We start from the raw sequence: 18,774 nt of genomic DNA, 5'->3' as shown, positions 1-18,774 counted from the left end.
TTCAAAAAAAAAGAAACACGAATTTGTTTGTTTTTGGAAAATCCAATTAGTGGGAGGGGGACAAGGGGGGTGAATTTTTAAAAAGAGTGTATCTATATCAAAAAACTTTGAAAGTTTACAGATGTAAAATTTGGTATTTAGAATCTTCATTAAAAATAAAGAAACAGCTATTTTTTTGTTTTCGGAAAATCCCAATAGGAGGGTGTGGAAAGGGGTGAAAAAGTGTTGAACGCATTTAACGAGGATACTTATATCTCAGAAACTGAAGATTTTACAGACCTGAAAATTGGTGCTTTGGATCTCCTTTTAAAATAAATAAACAAGTATTTTTTTTGTTTTTGGAAATTCCAATTAATGGCGGTTAAACAGGAGTGACATATTGGGGTGAATTTTTTGAAAGACTATATCTACAGAATATCAGAGAAACGTAGAATGTTACAGACGTAAAAAGTGGTATTTGGAATCTCCTGTAAACATAGGTGATTTGTTTTTGGAAACTCCTCTTAAGGAGAACTAAAAAGTGGGTGAAATATTAAAATGAGAATTTATACAGTATATCTAAAAAAACTGAACATGTTACAGAAGTGAAAAATGGTATTTTTTTATCTCTATTAAAAATAAAGAAACGTGTATTTTTAGTTTTCGGAAATACCACTTGGTTGGAAAGGGGGGGGTAATTGTGACTGAAAATGGTGTTGAATTATTTTAATTAGGCTACAGTTACCTCAAAAATGAAGAAGTTACAGACGTGAAATTTGATACTTGGAATCTGCTTTAAAAGTAAAGAAACACGTATTCTTGGAAAATCCAGTGAAGGAAGGGGTGGGGGGAGGTGAAAGAATTGAAAAATTCATTGACTTAATTGTATGAGAATACTTACATCTATTAAAAATTAAAGTTGTTAGGGCCTACAGACGGGAAAATTGGTATTTGGATCACCTTTACAAACAAAGAAAAACGTCTTTTTGGGGGCAAATCATCTTGGGGGGCGGGAGTGAAAAGGAGTTGAATTCCTTTTATGAGGACACATAAATCAAAAACTGAAGAAGTTACAGAGTTACAGTCGTGATGATTGGTATTTAGGAGATCCTTTACTATTAAAGGAACAAGTATTTTTTGCCGGAAAATTCACCTGCGGGGGGGGGGAGGAGTGTGAAAGTGAAAAAAAAGTTCATTATTTTAATCTCAAAACTGAAGGTAATAGACGTAAACCATGGTGTTTGGAATCTCTTTTAAACATAAAGAAACACGCCTCCTTTAATTTTTTTGGGGGGGGGAGGTAAATAAACTTTACGGCTGTGGGGGTGTAAAAGGAGGTGTGACCAATTGATTTTACTGTTCATAATGTATTTATAAGGAGCCTCCGTTGCTCAGGCGGCAGCGCGCCGGCCTCTCACAGCTGGGTTCCGTGGTTCAAATCCCGGTCTCTCCATGTGACATTCGTGGTAGACAAAACGGAGGCGGGACAGGTTTTTCTCGGGATACTCCGGTTTTCCCTGTCATCATTCATTCCAGCAACACTGCCCAATATCATTTCATTTCTTTTGTCATCCACTAATCATTGCCGCAGAGGAGTGCGACAGGGGCTTTATTCATTTCATTCCTGATCCTGTCGAATGACTGGAAACAGGCTGTAGATTTTCGATGTACTTATTCTGATCATAAACCGATCATTTTTAATCTTTCCTGGGTTCGTTTTCAAGAGCCATCTTTTCCTTCGGAGAACGTTCTTAGATTACAGTAGATTCTCCTGGCATATAAATAAAAATTTAAACACATTTGAAATAAATGATAGGAATGAGATTGGCCGTCCAATTTTTCGCCTCCATAATAAGATCAATAATGCACGGAAGTATGTCATTCGTATGGCCAGAAATCCCGCACACTTGCCTATGCGCGACAATGGTGCTGGTCACATTCTCAACAATGACAATGGCAGCAGATGTAATTTACCGGCAAGTAGCGGTCTTGCATCTTGCTGTGGGGTCCTGAAATCTATAATAATAATAATAATAATAATAATAATAATAATAATAATAATAATAATAATAATAATAATAATAATAATAATAATAATAATAATAATGTTCTGGACCGTCGTCAAATGTGCGGACCGCGCTGGAAACGGGTCCTGGACGGGTAATGACTACGATTGCAATCCGGCCGCGGGTTCAGTATCGCCAAGGCACCCAAGACGACACCACGCTGGATCTCCTGAAGGATGTGATCCATATTAAAAATGCTTATAAGAAAAGATGGCAAAGATTTAGGGACCCAACTGACCGGGTGGAATACCTCTACTTAGCTCGGGATGTACGAAATCGATTGCTGGAATGAAAGATTGAAAAATGGGAGGAAACTTGCCATAATCTATTAGAAAACGAGTCAGATCACGAATTTTGGCGGATTCTCTCAGAAAACGAGTCAGATCGCGAATTTTGGCGGATTATATATAAAACAATAAGCATTCAATTCTAAATTTCAGTATAATACCGTAGCGAAGCACGGGTATCTTGCTAGTTGAATCATATTTATCTACGGGCCTGTACTGAATACACTACTGTTTTTTCAACAGTATTTAAAAATATACAAACAACCTCTATTCTACGACATCACTTTAATTATTAGCCTTATTACAGTAACTCCTTTACAAGACAGGATACTGTACATAAAGTAATGAAACAAGAATCATGCGTTCGGAAATAATCCTTTAGTCTCTTCTGTTTGTTACTGTTAACCTTCCCTTCCTTTACGATGAAACTTCTCGTGAATACCACGCAGCTGGGATTCGTAAATGGAGCTTGTCATCTGCGACTTCGTGGGTTGCTTTCGTACGCGAGCATTAATTAATTCACACCGGAGAAACAGCGAGAATTTTCCGATTTTTCCGATCACTAGAAGTTTTAGTTTTTCAGTTCCCATCATGTTAGCTCCCTGCACCTCTTGTTAACTCTTCCTCACAAACCATAAATGCCGCATTGTACAGTTAACGTTTTACAAAATTCGAGTTACAGAGTATGTTTTGCTTCAAGGGAGGAAATGTTTGCTTAGAGAAATCGAGAAATTCGAGTAATCGAATTTCGAGTAATCGAATTTCGAGTAATAGAGAAATAAATAAACGTGAAGAGTAGGACAAACGGCCGGGAAATTTAATTTACTTCGAGATACTGAAAATTCGAATAATGGAGTTCGAGATATCGAGGTTCGACTGTATATGAAGACGATATGTAAAGTGTGTTGCGTTCCTGGATGAGATCAGTAGAAAGGGGGCAATGGTGATGATGCATGGTCGAAATACTTCAACTTGCATATTGCCGCAGTACCGCGTATCTGAACATGCTCTTCCTAGCCATTATGTTCCTTAAGACAATCACGCCACCCAGCCACCCAGCCACAAATCTTCGCTGCAATGCCGCAACCGCGAATGTGACAATGCTCTTCCTATCCATTAATTCCCTTACGACTTGTCAGGCCTCCCAGCCACATATTGATATGCAGTTCATCAGAACAATTTTCGTTGAGTTCATACAGGAAAATAAACCATACGGTATCGTACTGTAGGAATATATGTTTGCACGACATATTTACCCACTCCTAGAGTATGACGTATTTGAGGTTAATTTTTCCTTACATTTGCGCATAGGAAAATGAACATAAATGATCGCAAATTGTATTCCCTATAACTTTTGCTATGTAGTAGTTTTCAATCGGACAAACACCACAGGTGTTTAAAAGTTAAATTTTAGGCGGATTCCTCTAAACTACCATTTCATCCAGCGCGAATAAATTTATAGCATAGACTGTAGTGCCTTACTGCCTGTCTTTACATACCTATTTCATTAAATTCTGTTCTCCCATTTTCTCGTTGTTGGGCGTTGATATGGACTTCGCAACAAAAATCGAAATTCATGGTTACCTCTGTTATCATGATTGGTATTGAAAATATGTATAAGACATAAATGATCGAAAAATTTAATTCTATATCACTTTAGTCATGTTGCATTTATCGTTAGAACTACTAATGACGTAGATATATGAGAATTAAATTTTAGATCTTCCACTAAACTTCCATTTCACTGAGCGTGAAAAACAATTTATAGCTTAGATTGTTGTACTTCATTTCCCTACTTTATGTACCGATTTTCATTAAATTCTCTTCAGCTGTTTTCTCGTTATGCACGAAACACAGACAGACGGACAGACAGATGACGGAAAAGTAAAAGGTGCATTTCCTTGCTGCTGTGGACACAGCCGATACAAAAATACCATTCGTCCTTTAATTCTGAGCAAAGTACGGACAAAACTCTTAATATATATGGAGTCAAAACCGGTTATAACGACTCCGATCGGACCCACTTTGAACGGTCGTTATAGGCGATAGTCACACAAACCGGTTTTTATTTATTGTCGCTAAAAGATTCTAAGTTCTAGGCTGCACACTTACATTGTTAACTAACGGAATAAATTTAAAACGTCAAAAACGTAAGTGAAATGAGTGCTCTATTTACAATACATTATTTGTGGTGTGGGACTGAGTGGAAATTTTCTTCTAATGTTTACATAGAACGTACATCAGAAATAAGTCAGCAAAATATAAAATAGGTGAGGTGAGACGAAGCAACAATTGAAATTGATTAATGATGTCGCACATGGTCTTGGCTAATAAATGATATCTTCTCTCCCTCCTTTCAAATATTGTAGAACTGACGTTTGTTTCCCCATTTTATAAACACCATATTATTTCTTCACAACGATGCTTGCCTTGACTATTTATTTGAAATCTATAATCTATTGAAACCGAGAGTTTGAAAGTAAGCTTTACATTGTTGTCATCAATCCCCAAACTCTTAACAAATAAAAATCAAAATTGAACGTTGTAGTCGATAAATTTATCCGAAAATGTGATAAAAATACGCCGTTTTATACGATTTGTCGTTAAAAGCGATGTCGCAATAAACGCTTTCAACTGTGTGTTATAGATTGCAATACCTTCTGAAAATGCTCGTGTGTTGTGCCCTTCACAGAGTTGTGTTTTTATAACAACAGCACTACTAATATGAGATTAACCTATTGATCGTACTTTGTACTATTATCCCCTTACTTGGGATTTACTTACCAAAAATGAACAAAGTACATAAAATGAAATGAAGTAGATGAATGCAATATCAGAGCCACACACATCTCCTTCCTCGTCTGACTTAGGATCACAAGCAACGTTAGAAATACAAGCTAGCATAATTTCTTGCCAAGCTTCACCTGGGGAAACAGAAAAGGTTTTGATTACAATGCGATTAAGAAAATATTGCTTTATTATTATATATATTCACTATAACAAATTACATTCTTCTGATTGAACCACATCTCTGAATTTTAATGCTATTGGAATCTCTTCAGTTCCTCAAGCTAATTTTTTTTTTAAGAAGACGTGCATTGTGAGCTAGTCTTACCTGTTGCTGATCGAAACAGCACTAGCACAGCCTGAGGAAATGTTTGAAAATTATTATTCCGGTGAATTGCCGAATCTTCATCAAGGGCGATTTTGCCGAACAGCTGAAACAGAGATATAACAAGCTTAGACAAAAGAAAAAGCAAATTTTATTTTACAATATGCACTTACGTAGAACTTTTTGAATTAGGCATCTAGACTCGAACATATCATAGCTGGAGGAATTCAAGCTCAGATTTTGTGTTCCTCTTCGCAAAAGTGCCTCTTCCTCTCAAGGCAGAAAATTACACGAGGCTCTACTTTGAAAATCATATGTGAATTTAAATATCACAGTCCTGGTTCATAAGAAGGAAACATTACTTTTCGATATGCCATGTCAATAGGAATAGGCTTCAAGTCTGGTAGCATCCCTTAGAATTTCAAAAGAGCAGAAAATCGTCTAGAGTCTGATTCAAAAAGAAATTGAAATCATTGTAAAGGAATTATGTCCAGTAATGCCATGAGTCTGTCATTCTTTATCATCTAATTATCCTTCTTCTTCTCAAATTTCTGTTGTTAAGGGGCTTGGGATATTGTGTTCGAGAGTCCTGTGTACTTAGAATTTATGAAAGTGTCGATTCTGTACTCGTGCAGACAATGTCCCACATAATAGATGAAAGTGCAGATATTTCTCAGTTCACCGTATTGAAACAAAGAAACCAAGCTAGTTGGCTACGTGGTTTCCATCATATATTCGTGAGCTTGTATTCGTGAGATAGTGTGTTCGAACCCCACTGTAGGTAGCCCTGTCGTTTCCCATTTGCACACACCAGGCAAGTGCTGGAGCTGTACCCTCTTTAGGGACACGTTCGCTTCCTTCCCAGTCCTAACCCTGTGCTATCCCATCGTCGCCATAAGACTTGTCTGTGTCTGTGCGACGTAAAACAAATTGTTAAAAGAAGAAGCCAAAAAGTCACTTCCAGGCTTCGGATAGTTATACATTGAAAATAAAAAAATAATGGGTGCAAATATGCACTAAAAGTGTCAAAATATGTATTAAATGTTGAAATATGCATTGAAAAACATAAATCTGATATCAATTAGAAATGCATTTATATTGTAAAAATAATTATTACACCTCAAACATCGCCAAAATAAAAAAAAACCGTTATATACCGTACCATGAAAAATGGCACAGTTTCCCGATGAAATTCATGGCTCTTGATTACATTTAATCGCAGCATGATGAAACAGGTACTCAAGCACAAACTTGCGCCTATCTACACTTAAAATGGTTTTGTACTCATAAAGCACTCTCTCTACATCACTTGCCACAAGTGGAGCATACTCCAAATAACGAAATCAGAGACTTCCAGTATCGATGCACCGTTCATTTTTTCCTTGCCTTGGAGAACACCAGAAATGTTTTTAAGTTTGCGAAGACTGGAGGTTTTAAACACTACACTCTGCATCTTTCCGAGAAAATCTGACTTGTCAGGTCCATTAGGGATCGTTGAACTTCAACAATTCCAGTACTAATGTGATGGAACCGTACTTTCTACTTGCAATTTCTTGACGGCTAAAGGTATACGCATCATTTTGGAATGAATGAACAACTACAAGGTACCCACTAACACAATAATTGCTGAAAAATTCTTTTACTTATTTAACAGAAGCAGCTTCTTCAGAATCGAGGCCTTCAGCTACATCATTTACTACTTCAAAATAAGTGGATCAAAAAGAGACAGCTTCTATGAATTGGTGAAGGTGGGAGCGGCACATTACCAACTGTATCCACATACACATTACTCAGACGTGGAGCCTGCATTTTCACTATTTATATCGAAAGGATTACTTCTGGAAAGGAAGCCCGTACTGCTTCAACGACTCCATGAAGTCCATATCCTTCACCCGTGACGTGTATCATTTTGGAATACAATATCCCAACACTTCTCATGGCTTTGCACATGTAAGGTGCAACATCAACGCAGGCCACGTGATCATGGTCGTAAGGTGCGTGTGATGGCTACACACAACCAGGGGCGTCATTGAAAAATACAGCAACTGATGATTAATTCACCTTAATGTTATGTAACACGTCCATAGTTAGTAGATATGATTTCTCTCTCTCTTCTTCCTCTCCTACAATTCCAAACACGAAGTTATTTACATATATTTCATCCACGCCCGTTGTATCGTCTAGCGAGACCCAAATATATTTTCCATCAGCCTTTTTCCTTAATTTATCTAACGCTACTTCATAAAGCTCAGGAACGTAATTCTTCCTAATTGTTGATTCATCTGAGATTGGTTGTTTGGTATTCTCGTCCAGAAATTGAACAAGTTCTCATTGTTTAGCTTAGCCAAGGGTATATTTGCCAAGACAAACTCTTTACACAAGTCTTCGCTGAATTTGCTTCGTGCTGGTCCAAGTTTGACTAAAGCAGCGGTTAGAAAATGTTGGCGGCTTTTGTCTAAAGTTAACCATTTATAATTTATTGTGTTTCATCGTTTGAGGATGTTAGGAAGAAACCAAATTCCTCAGAAAAAGTGTCCAGCTTCTTTTTCCGCCGAATTGAATGGCATACTTGTAACTATGAATGTTTTAGGTAGTTTAAATTTGTTTTTAAAGTATTTGGTTTAAATTTATAAATTATAAAGTATGTAAAACGTACAAGTCTTAAAAAACGTCCATTCCCAGGCGGAACATGTTAATAATATAATATCATTGGCTTTATGTCGCACTAACTACTGTTTTTTCGGTTTTCGGAGACGCCGAGGTGCCGGAATGTTCTCCCACAGGAGTTCTTTTACGTACTAGTAAATCTATCTACACGGGGCTGACGTGTTTCAGCACCTTCAAATACAATTGTACTGAGTCAGGATCGAACCTGACAAGTCGGGGTAAGAAGGCCCGCGCCGTAACCGTCTGAGTCACTCAGCCTGGCGCGGAACAAGTTGAACAGGAAACCAAGGTACCCAATCGTTCCATGCTTCAAGAATTCCAGGGGTGTCTGTACGTTTTCATCCCACATGTGGTCTTTAAAGTGCCGGAAAAAATATATGGAGTTTGTTTATTTACATCCTTAAATGCTATCGACCTCAAATTCTAGGCAAGGTCAGGGACCGTTACCTGGTTCTTAGGGCTGGTTCGAGGTCCAATCGGCATACGTGACAAAAGAGAGACAAAATGTCGCTGAACTTGATGCATTTAAGTTGCCGTTACTTCTGCGCTATAATGTTTACAAAACGAAATACTTCCGTCAGTCGAAAAATCTTCAAACTCACGTGGAAGTCCTTTCAATACATCAATAATACACGCATGTTCTTAAAAAACAAAAAAACCTTGAAAGACTAGATATAGGAAGTTCATAGTGACAGGACATGTTCATTAGTAAGTTCTGCAGAAACAATTAGCATTTCAGTCCCCTAGGTTCAGCATGTGTCCTGTTGCCTAGTAGGCACTGAGTCCTCCATGGGCACTGATAACTTGTTCCGTGCGTGATGACATCGACGCTTATAAAGCGTGAATGGCGTCCTGGGGTATAGCCATCCACGCTGCATTCACCTGGTTCCACAGATAATCTTTGGTGGTTGGGCATTGGGTCACAGCGCCCCACCCGTACTTTCACCATATCCCACACATTTTCAATTGGCGACAAGTCCGGTGATCGGGCGGGCCAGGACAAACGTCTGACATCCTGTGACAACAAGAAGGCACGTGTTCGTGCAGCAACATGTGGTCGAGCATTGTCCTGCTGAAATATGGCGTCTGGGGGTGTCGTGCAGAAAAGGTATGGCTACGGGTCGCAGGATGTCATTCACGTAGGTCAAACTGGTCACAGTGCCCTGGACACGCACCAACTGTGATTTGTGGTTGTACCCAATAGCACCCCACACCAAAGGCCTTGAGTTGGCGCTGTATGTCTTGTGCGAATGCAATCTTCCCCTGTCTGCGGTGAACCAAAATGCGGCCATCCTTTTCAAACAGGCAGAACCTGTATTCTTCTAAAAACACTATCTGCTGCCATTCCTGTCCCCAATGACGTTGTTCCATACAACATTGCAATCTAGCATGTTTATACACATTAGGCAAAGGTAGACGGAGAAGTGGACGACGCGCCAGTAACCCAGACCGTAATAAACGGCGACGGACTGTCACTGCTGATAATGTACGATGTGTTACACAGTTCCACTGTTGCGCCAGTGCCGTGGAGGACGCAGATCTGTCCTGCAATGCCATTCTGATGAGGTGTCGATCTTCTAGGGGGGTGGTCTGGATTGTGCGGCCAGGCCCATTTCGTCCTGTTGTACGGCCTCCTGTGAACCATTCTGTACACACCCGCCGCACTCACGACATATATCGTCACACATGAGCAGCAATTTCCCGGATGGATGCCTCGCGTTTTCTCAAACCAAGAAAGCGTTCTCTTCCAAACTCACTCATTTGATGGTACGGTTCTCGCATACGTGTGCGAGGCATCCTGCACGTCTGCTCAAGTCGCACTGATCCATCACCTTCGGTTTATAGCGACAACGAGAGCCGCAGGCACATTTTACCAGTCGGTGGTGATGCGAATAAATATCAGTCTGGACCTTGAACCTGGGCGGCCGACATGGTTCAAATGCTAATCATTTCTTCAAAACACTAATGCACATGCTCTGTGAGTATGAACTTCCTATCTCTAGTCTTTAAAGGTGTTCTGGTTTTTACGAACATGAGTGTAGTTTTCTTCTCCTCAGGCATTATAAATCAAGTAGCAACAACACAGTACTTTCATCTATATATATAATTACATGTCCAGCTGACTGACAGACTGACTGACTGACTGACTGACTGACTGACTGACTGATTGATTCATCATCGCCAAGCCAAAACTACTGGACATAAAGAAATGAAATTTTGGGGGTACCTTTATATCAGGGTATAATGCTAACGAAGGGAGGATTTTTGGATATTCCGTCGCTAAGGGGGTGAAAAGGGGATGCATTTTTAAAATGCCGTACTTTCTACTTACAAATGTCCCGCATGCACAAATGATGAATGGGATGTCTACCAACTAATTTTCACAGTCGCACTACTGCCAGCGGGTAGGTTACGTCAGAATATGAAGTGATAAGAACCAGCCTGTCGCTCGCAGCATGTTACTCAGCGTTACAGGTCTAATGCACCCCTTGCAATAGTAAACATCGTTTTCCACCGCATATTTCTAGGCTGGTGTATGGTACAGCCGCACTATATTTGCTGTAAGCATATCGGCAATGGATAGTGTGTTCAGCAGCGACAAATACGCAGACATTATTTTAATCTGGACAACCTGGTCGGAATGCAGCCGAAGCTCCAAACAAACGTAGGCCAATGACACCTACACACGTATTTCACCGAACAGTATTAGTTTTTGTTTCATACAATCAACTCTATTATCGAGTAGAATATATACACGTGTATAAATTAATAAGTTATTAAATTTCCTTTTCTGCATCTTTGGCTTGTTTACAAACAGTAGCGGTGATTAGGGGTGGGGCGAGGAGGGACAGTGGCACCCTCCCCCAAATTTTTGGAGTAAACATTGTATTTTTTCCACTTTAGCCAGCTGGAACTAGGAATTATTTAAAAAAGCTATTTGTACAGGCCTTGTTGCCTTATCTGCTAATCATTTCCTTTATTTTCTTTAATTATTAACATAATTACTGGTGGAAATACGCACAAAATGCCGTTCGTCTCGGCTAACCAATTTGTATAGCACTGCGGCTAGTAGTGGAGACTTCGAGGAAAGTTTTATTTGAATGTATGTATATATGTTGTTAAGACTATCTGAAGCAATAAAATATAGTTGTGTTCCTGTATACCTGTTCTTGTATACAACACAACTAAAATTGGCGACGAGGTAAACTAACGCTCAGACCTCGCCAATGACATTTAAATTGGCGACGAGCAAAACTAACACGCCGATTTCGCAAATTACATTAAAATTGGCGACAAGTTACACACAGTACTACGTACCTCACTTACCACACAAATTCGGCGAAGAAGTAAGCAACGTCATCAGTACTATAACCAGCACATCAGGACCAACAGCACTCTGCCAACAGTTCGCATTTTTCCAGCACAATTCTACCTCGCTACGACTCCGTCGAACTACGGACAGTCCGCTTCCTTTTCACGGCTCGCCCTCTTCCAACACCTGTTCTGCGCACGCCAAGCTCTCTCTCTCACTCCCAGCTGCTCGCGTGAAGGTTAGGTTGTCAGCCAGTCTCAGTACACGCTGCTTCATAAGTTATTCTCTCTCTCGCACTGCACACCATGGCTACGACGGAGCAATTCGCTGCTATATTACAAGCTTTAGAACAACAGCAACAGCAATTCATGCAACAACTACAAACAGCATTGCTTACAGCTATACAAGCTCTTTCTGCTTCTGCACAGCCCACAGCAGTCCCAACATTTTCTGCTTTTGACCCGGCTCACGAAGAATGGTCAGCCTATTACGCCCGCCTTCAGCAACACTTCATATGCCATTCAATCACGGACGAAAAGCGACAACGTGCTCTATTTCTCAGTTCAGTTGGAAATTCGACGTGTGAATTACTGCAAAAATTAAGCTCTGAGGAGCAAATTTCCGAAGTGCCTTCCGCGCAGCTATTAGCTCGTATCAATGAGCATTATACTAGAGACCCGCACATCGTAGCCGCTCGCTACAAGTTTTTTCAAAGCAGGAAGGAACCGCACCAGACTCATGCCGAGTGGATCGCGGAACTACGTGGTCTCGCCAAGCCCTGCCAGTTTATCTGTTCCAAGGACGGTTGTGGTACGCCCTATACAGATTCTCTCATTCGGGACATGGTCATTCTCCATACTCCCCAGGACAAATTTCGTTTTGATGCTGTTAAGAAGAGTAACCCTTCTTTAGAAGAAGTACAGCGTATAGCTACTGTATATGAACTCACTACCAAGACTGCCGCGGAAATTGCTAATAAACATGAGGTCGCTCAAGTCTCGCAGCCTGCCCGCCAGTCGTCTGCTCCTTCGAACCGCCCCAGCAAATCGCTTTCTGCCAAGCGTTCTCGCCAGGTTCCCTCTCGCTCTTCTCCAAGAAAGTCTGCTGCTCAGAAGACGTCTCACCTCCTGCCTTCCTGCAGAGGATGTTTCAAACATCACGACCGCCGTGACTGCCGTTTCTTCACAGCCACTTGTGATCGTTGTCATAAAATCGGGCACATCAAGACAGTCTGTAACAGTTCGCTCCGCCCTGCCAAGACTTCTTCGACACGAAAGCCTAATACTCAGCCCCGACAGGACATGGAAATAGATCAGATCAATCTCATTCTGCCTACCAAGAATTCCAACAAGATACTAGTTCCACTCTCTTTCTCTGATCGCTCTATTGAATTTCAGTTAGATACTGGCTCACTTGTGTCTATCATCAACCTGGCTAAGTATCATGACTTAGGCTCACCTTCGTGCTCCCAGGCTGACATGCAGCTTGTTACGTTTAACAAGAGGAAGATTGATATTAAGGGCCAGATCACTCTTCCAGCCAGCTATAAGGGTATTCAGAAAGTCATTACCTTACTAGTAGTCAACAACTACACAGCTTCTAATATTCTCTTCAATTTATTCGGCTTCCAAATTCATGACAACGTCAATGTAGTCTCTACCTTGCAACCCACCTCTGATGTTACGGATCTCTTGGAGCAATTTCCTGAAGTCTTCGACTCTACACTAGGCACCGCCAAGGACTACACTGCTCACATACAGCTGAAATCAGGAGCCAAGCCTCGCTTTTTCAAAGCCCGTCCTGTTCCACTTGCACTTCAAGACCAAGTTAATGACGAGTTAAACAGATGGATAGAAGCCGGTATAGTGGTCCCTGTTACTTCCAGTCAATGGGCTACTCCTTTGGTCGTCATTAAGAAACCCAATGGCAAGGTACGCCTTTGTGGTGATTTTCGCTCTACGGTCAACTCGCAGATTGAGACCGACGTTTTTCCAATTCCCCGTCCGGAAGAATGATTTCGCCGTTTAGCAGGTGGTCAATATTTCTCTAAAGTGGATCTAAAAGAAGCCTATCTACAGCTACTTTTAAAGGACGAATCCAAGCAATTTCTCACGCTGAATACTCCTCTTGGACTGCTCCAGCTCCAGCGTCTCCCTTTCGGCGTCTCTTCATCAGCTGCTATTTTCCAGCGCTGTTTAGCGCAGCTCACCGCCTCGATTCCTGGTTGTGCGCATTACCTTGATGACATTCTGGTGACTGGCAAAGATCATCAAGAACATCTCCATAATCTGCGCTTACTTCTCACTAAATTGAAAGAAAATGGTCTCTGCGCGAACTTAGATAAGTGCACTTTCTTTCAACCGCAAGTCCACTACTTAGGCCATATCCTCGATAAGAACGGCATTCGACCTAGTGAACGGAATGTCTCTGCGATTGTCAACATGCCTGCACCACAGAACATCAAGCAGCTCCAATCTTTCATAGGCAAAGCGAACTATTATAACAAGTTCATTCCACGCTTCGCTTCAGTTCCAGCTCCGTTGAACGCCTTACGCAAGAAAGATGTTAAATTTCAGTGGTCTCCGCAATGCCAACATGCCTGGCAAGCTATCAACAAAGCCCTTGTTCAAGCTGTCAAACTCACTCACTTTCAGCCCGGCAAGCTCCTCACGCTCGCCAAGGACGCCTCAGATTATGGAATCGGCGCCGTGCTCTCTCAGAAGGATCGTCACGGACAAGAACGTCCTATAGCTTTCGCTTCAAAGACACTCAACGAGCATCAACGTCGTTACTCTCAGATTGAAAAAGAAGCCTTAGCTATCATCTTTGGTATACGCCGTTTCAACGAATATCTCTATGGCAACAATTTCCTGATCATTACTGATCACAAGCCTCTTGTACACTTATTCCATCCTGGTAATAAGATCCCTGAGCATTCGCTCCGTAAACTTCAAAGATGGTCCATATTCCTTTCTGATTATTCCTATCAGATCGCCTATCGTGCCACATCCCAGCATTGTAATGCTGATGCTCTCTCTCGCTTACCAGTGGGTCCTGACACCACCTTCGATTCCCAGGAATCAGAATGTCTCCAGTTGGACATCGAACTCGAAGACACTGTATCCAGCTTTCCCACTGACGCTACCCGCATCGCTCAAGCAACGGATAAGGACAATACTCTTGCTACAGTACGTACTTACATACGCAACGGTTGGCCTCTTCAGAACAAACTCCCTTCCAGCCTAGCGCCTTATCATCGTCTTCAGCATCGTCTCACGACTCGTGCCATAATTATACTCTTAGAGACAGGCTCCCTCTTCCGAGTGCTTATCCCAGTGAGTCTACGACAACGAGTTCTCGACTTGTTACATCAAAGTCATTGGGGCATATCCCGCACTAAGCGACTTGCACGTCAACACTGCTATTGGCCCGGTATTGACACCGCCATAGAGAAGCTCATCCGCCATTGTGAACAATGTCAAATTCATCAGAACGCCCCGTCCTCTGACCTCGCTTCATGGCCTCCTTCTATTTCTCCATGGGAACGAGTACACATCGACTTCGCTGGACCTTTTCTCAACTCCATGTGGCTCATCGTGACAGATTTTCTATCTAACCTTCCCTACGTAGTTGACATGCATTCTACTACTACTACTACAGAAGCTACCAATCGTGCACTTCAGAAGATATTTACAACTGAAGGCTTACCTCAACTGCTAATTTCCGACAATGGACCGCAATTTACTGCTACTGCTTTCCAGAACTTCTGTACATATAATGGTATTCGGCACATCCTAGCACCGCCTTTTCACCCTCAATCTAATGGTGAAGCTGAACGTTTTGTGCAAACTTTTAAGAAAAGTATGAAGAAAGCCGTATCTTCAGGTTTAAGTAAAGAGCAAGCCTTGTTACAGCTCCTAGGAAATTATAGAACTCTGCCCGGCGCTGACAATGTAACTCCCGCTCAAAAGCTCCATGGACGCCCTCACAGAACTTTACTTTCTCTGTTGCAGCCTCTTCCTGCCCAGCCGAAGCACTCTCCAACGAAGTTTAATGTCAACGACAAGGTCTCCATTCGCACCTTCAAGTCCAATCCGCTCTGGCTACCTGGTGTCATCTGCCGCACCTTAGGTCATCGTCTCTACGAGATTCAGACTGCTGAGAAACGCATCTGCCGCCACCAGGACCAGATACGCCTCCGATATCGTCCATATCCTACTATTGATTGTATTGTTAAACCTGCCAAGTCTATTGCTGAACGAGCTCTAGATCACTTAATTCATATGGGTTCCTTTCAGGAAGATTCTTCTCCACTTCGTCCAGTCCCGGCTCCAGACAACACGACAGAGACGGCCGACTCTCCTGCCCAGCATCGCTGCCGCCGCCAACGCCGCCGCCACTTCCCGCCGTACCGGCGTAATTAGGAGGAGAGGGTGTCGTGTGTCTGCGCGCTCCTCGCTCTGCGCCGCCTGCTCCGCGCACGCAACAGCCTGGATTGTTCTCGACTCTACGAGACGTCTGCACTGCGCTTGCCTGTTACATCAGTCAGCTATATAAAGGCGCTGCCTTCCAGCCACAGGCGAGGACTTGCCAGTGCCCAGCACCAGATTACGCCGAATGTCGAACGCGGAGGCTATCCCTCTTAAAAAGGTGTCTCGAATAGGTGGACTGATTCTGAGTGTTTGAAGTTTCATCTCGGGTTACTGCCTCCGCTCCCGTTTCCCGCACCCACGTCGAGCCCGACGACAGTATTCCCTCAGTCCCACCTACGCTCAAACACATCAATTAGTATTCTACTAATTATGCATTTCAATGTCAGTTCCTGACAAGTTACAGAAACAACTAATATTCTATTAGTGCAAGTTTTCGCTACTGATTGCACTTGTGACGGTATAGAGCAGATTGTTTTCAACTATCAAGAACTCTAACTTTTCAATGAACTTTCGCATCTAGATATATTCATGTATATATGTATATAAAGTGTACATTTATTTTGGAACTTCAGTCTTCAAGCAACGTTAACTGTTTATGATTTTCATACTGCTTCGAGGAAAGTTTTATTTGAATGTATGTATATATGTTGTTAAGACTATCTGAAGCAATAAAATATAGTTCTGTTCCTGTATACCTGTTCTTGTATACAACAATACCTATATCTCAAACACTGAAGATGTTACAGACATGTACATTGGTACTTGGAATCTTCTTTCAAAGTAAAGAAACACGTATTCTTCTGTCTTCGGAAAATCCACTTAAGGGATGAATGAATTGAAAAATGTGTTGAATTCTTTGTATGGGGATACTTACATCTCAAAAACTAAAGATATTGATAACGTAAAAATTGGCATTCGGAATCTTCTTTAAAAATAAAAGAACACGGATTTTGGCGGGGGGAATCATCTTAATTAACTTATCAGTTTTTAATATGTGAAAACTACATACAGCAAATTCATTGAAGATATTTCCCAGGTTTGCAAAGACGAGACATTTCAGGGACCAGGCATATCCCCAGAACTTGCTTAAAATCAAGTTCCGGTATGAAACGAAAATCACAAAAGCCTCAAATGAAGTTTATTGGCCCGCCTGGAAACATTCCTGTTGGAACTTTAACACGAGAAAGCGGATGTTCGGAACAACAGCAACTGCACCCGAGAGATGGACAGGGAAAGGAGATGACAGTACGAGACAGAATGACACCTCACACCCCTTAAGAAAGTGGTTCAGTCTTTGTTGTACGACGTCATGAGGGACGTAGGCAATCACAAAATTGGAATTTTTAACCGCCCTGCCGAAGTAAAAATATTAGTTTGTCGTTTCCGATACGGAGGAGTGAGTTAGAGCAGAAATACTGTGTCCTCGTCTTATACAATTAAGAAGAAATTTTGTGAGGATTTAAGTGCTAAATTATACCATAATTAATTCATTATCGGCGATAACGTCATAGGAATGTGTAACATGGACTCTTCTTCAGGAAGAAGCCGCATGGCGGTAAGTCTCCAAAAATACACCAGGATGAATAACACCAGTGACGCTTGTCAATTAATTTGAAAGTGAACGATCGATTTTTATAATCTTTTTTGACAGTGAAACCGCTCCAATTTTTACATTCAAAGAAAATAAATGAATGATTAATTAAACTACGGACACTAATAAAATCAACGTGAGTGAAAGGTATCATTCCGCCATCCCCTCTCCAAAAATTAGTTCGGGGGCGTGTTGTACGAATCACAAAAAATGAGCAGTGGAATCTGAGGAACTGTCTGTGTGTTTTCAGTCGTCGTGAATAGTCAGTCGTGAAAGTGCCTGTGTTTTGAGCGACAGTCTGTGTGTTTTGAAGAGTCTGTTTTGTGTTGTCACCAGTCTATACTCAGTCTTTTAATAGGCTACTACAATCGGTTATCTTGCAGTATTTTTGCAATTTTAAGTTAGCAAACGATGAAACATTCATTTTTAAATTTTATTGTGAAGTAGGACTCAGATAATATGGTGTATTTATCAAGGCGATTTGCATGTCACTTAATGCCAATCGCTTCGCAGCAAGATTACATTATTATTGTAAGTCAGGTGGAAATTAACAAACTCATAATGCTGAACTTTGCAGGGAGTGTATCGTCAGAAAAGCTGCCATAATAATTAATCGATTGCTAATATTTCGTAAAAGACAGTATCAGTTTAAAGGGTGAATGAATAAGCTCATTTAACTTCGCCGTGTACAAGATAAGAAAAGGGTAGCTGACCGCCAGCAGCAGGTAATGGGAGGCGTACAATATGAAGGACACATTCCGTAGTTTTAACAGAGACAAATAGTTGACCAATAATCTTGTTCATAAACAATTCACGAGGGTTAGGAGCTGAAGCATATGAAGGGAGCATATGTCTGTCTGGCTGATCGCTAGGGAATAAATGTCGAGTAGCGGAATAATTTCATTCCAGATGCAAACCTGGATAAAAATTTAAGTTTATAAACAATTGTTTTATTTGTATAAGCTGTATCTATATATATAAAATAACTTGCCCTGACTGACTGACTGACTGACTGACTGACTGACTGACTGACTGACTGACTGACTGACTGATTCATCATCGCCGAGCCAAACTACTGGACATAAAGAGATGAAATTTTGGGGATATATTCATATTAAGACGTAGGTGCTCGCTAAGAGAGGATTTTTGGATATTCCTTCGCTAAGGGGGTGAAAACGGGGGTGAAATTTTAAAATGAGTTGCTCTATATCTCAAAACTTTAAAAGTTTACAGATGTAAAAATTGGTATTTAGAATCTTCTTTAAAAATAAGGAAACACGTATTTTTTTGTTTTCAGAAAATCCTAATAGGAGGGGTGAAAAAGGG

The 18,774-nt window shown here is 41.1% G+C and overlaps 1 protein-coding gene across 4 annotated transcripts in view; it reads right to left on the bottom strand.

Moving 5' to 3' along the window:
- Ca-alpha1D (Ca[2+]-channel protein alpha[[1]] subunit D) overlaps positions 1–18,774 on the bottom strand; it is a 1,069,984-nt gene that overhangs the window by 61,503 nt on the left and 989,707 nt on the right. For all 4 annotated transcript variants that reach the window (XM_067140589.2, XM_067140588.2, XM_067140586.2 and 1 more), the window contains 2 exons: positions 5,448–5,550; positions 5,117–5,256 (listed from right to left, as the gene is read on the bottom strand). In XM_067140589.2, the coding sequence (XP_066996690.2) occupies positions 5,117–5,256; positions 5,448–5,550 (243 nt within the window). The remainder of the gene's footprint in view (positions 1–5,116; positions 5,257–5,447; positions 5,551–18,774) is intronic.

Source organism: Anabrus simplex, chromosome 2 (genome assembly GCF_040414725.1).
Source record: "Anabrus simplex isolate iqAnaSimp1 chromosome 2, ASM4041472v1, whole genome shotgun sequence".
Classification (NCBI taxonomy): Eukaryota; Metazoa; Arthropoda; class Insecta; order Orthoptera; family Tettigoniidae; genus Anabrus; species Anabrus simplex.
Note: the sequence above shows the minus strand (reverse complement) of the source record. Positions and strands in the feature narration are given on the sequence as shown.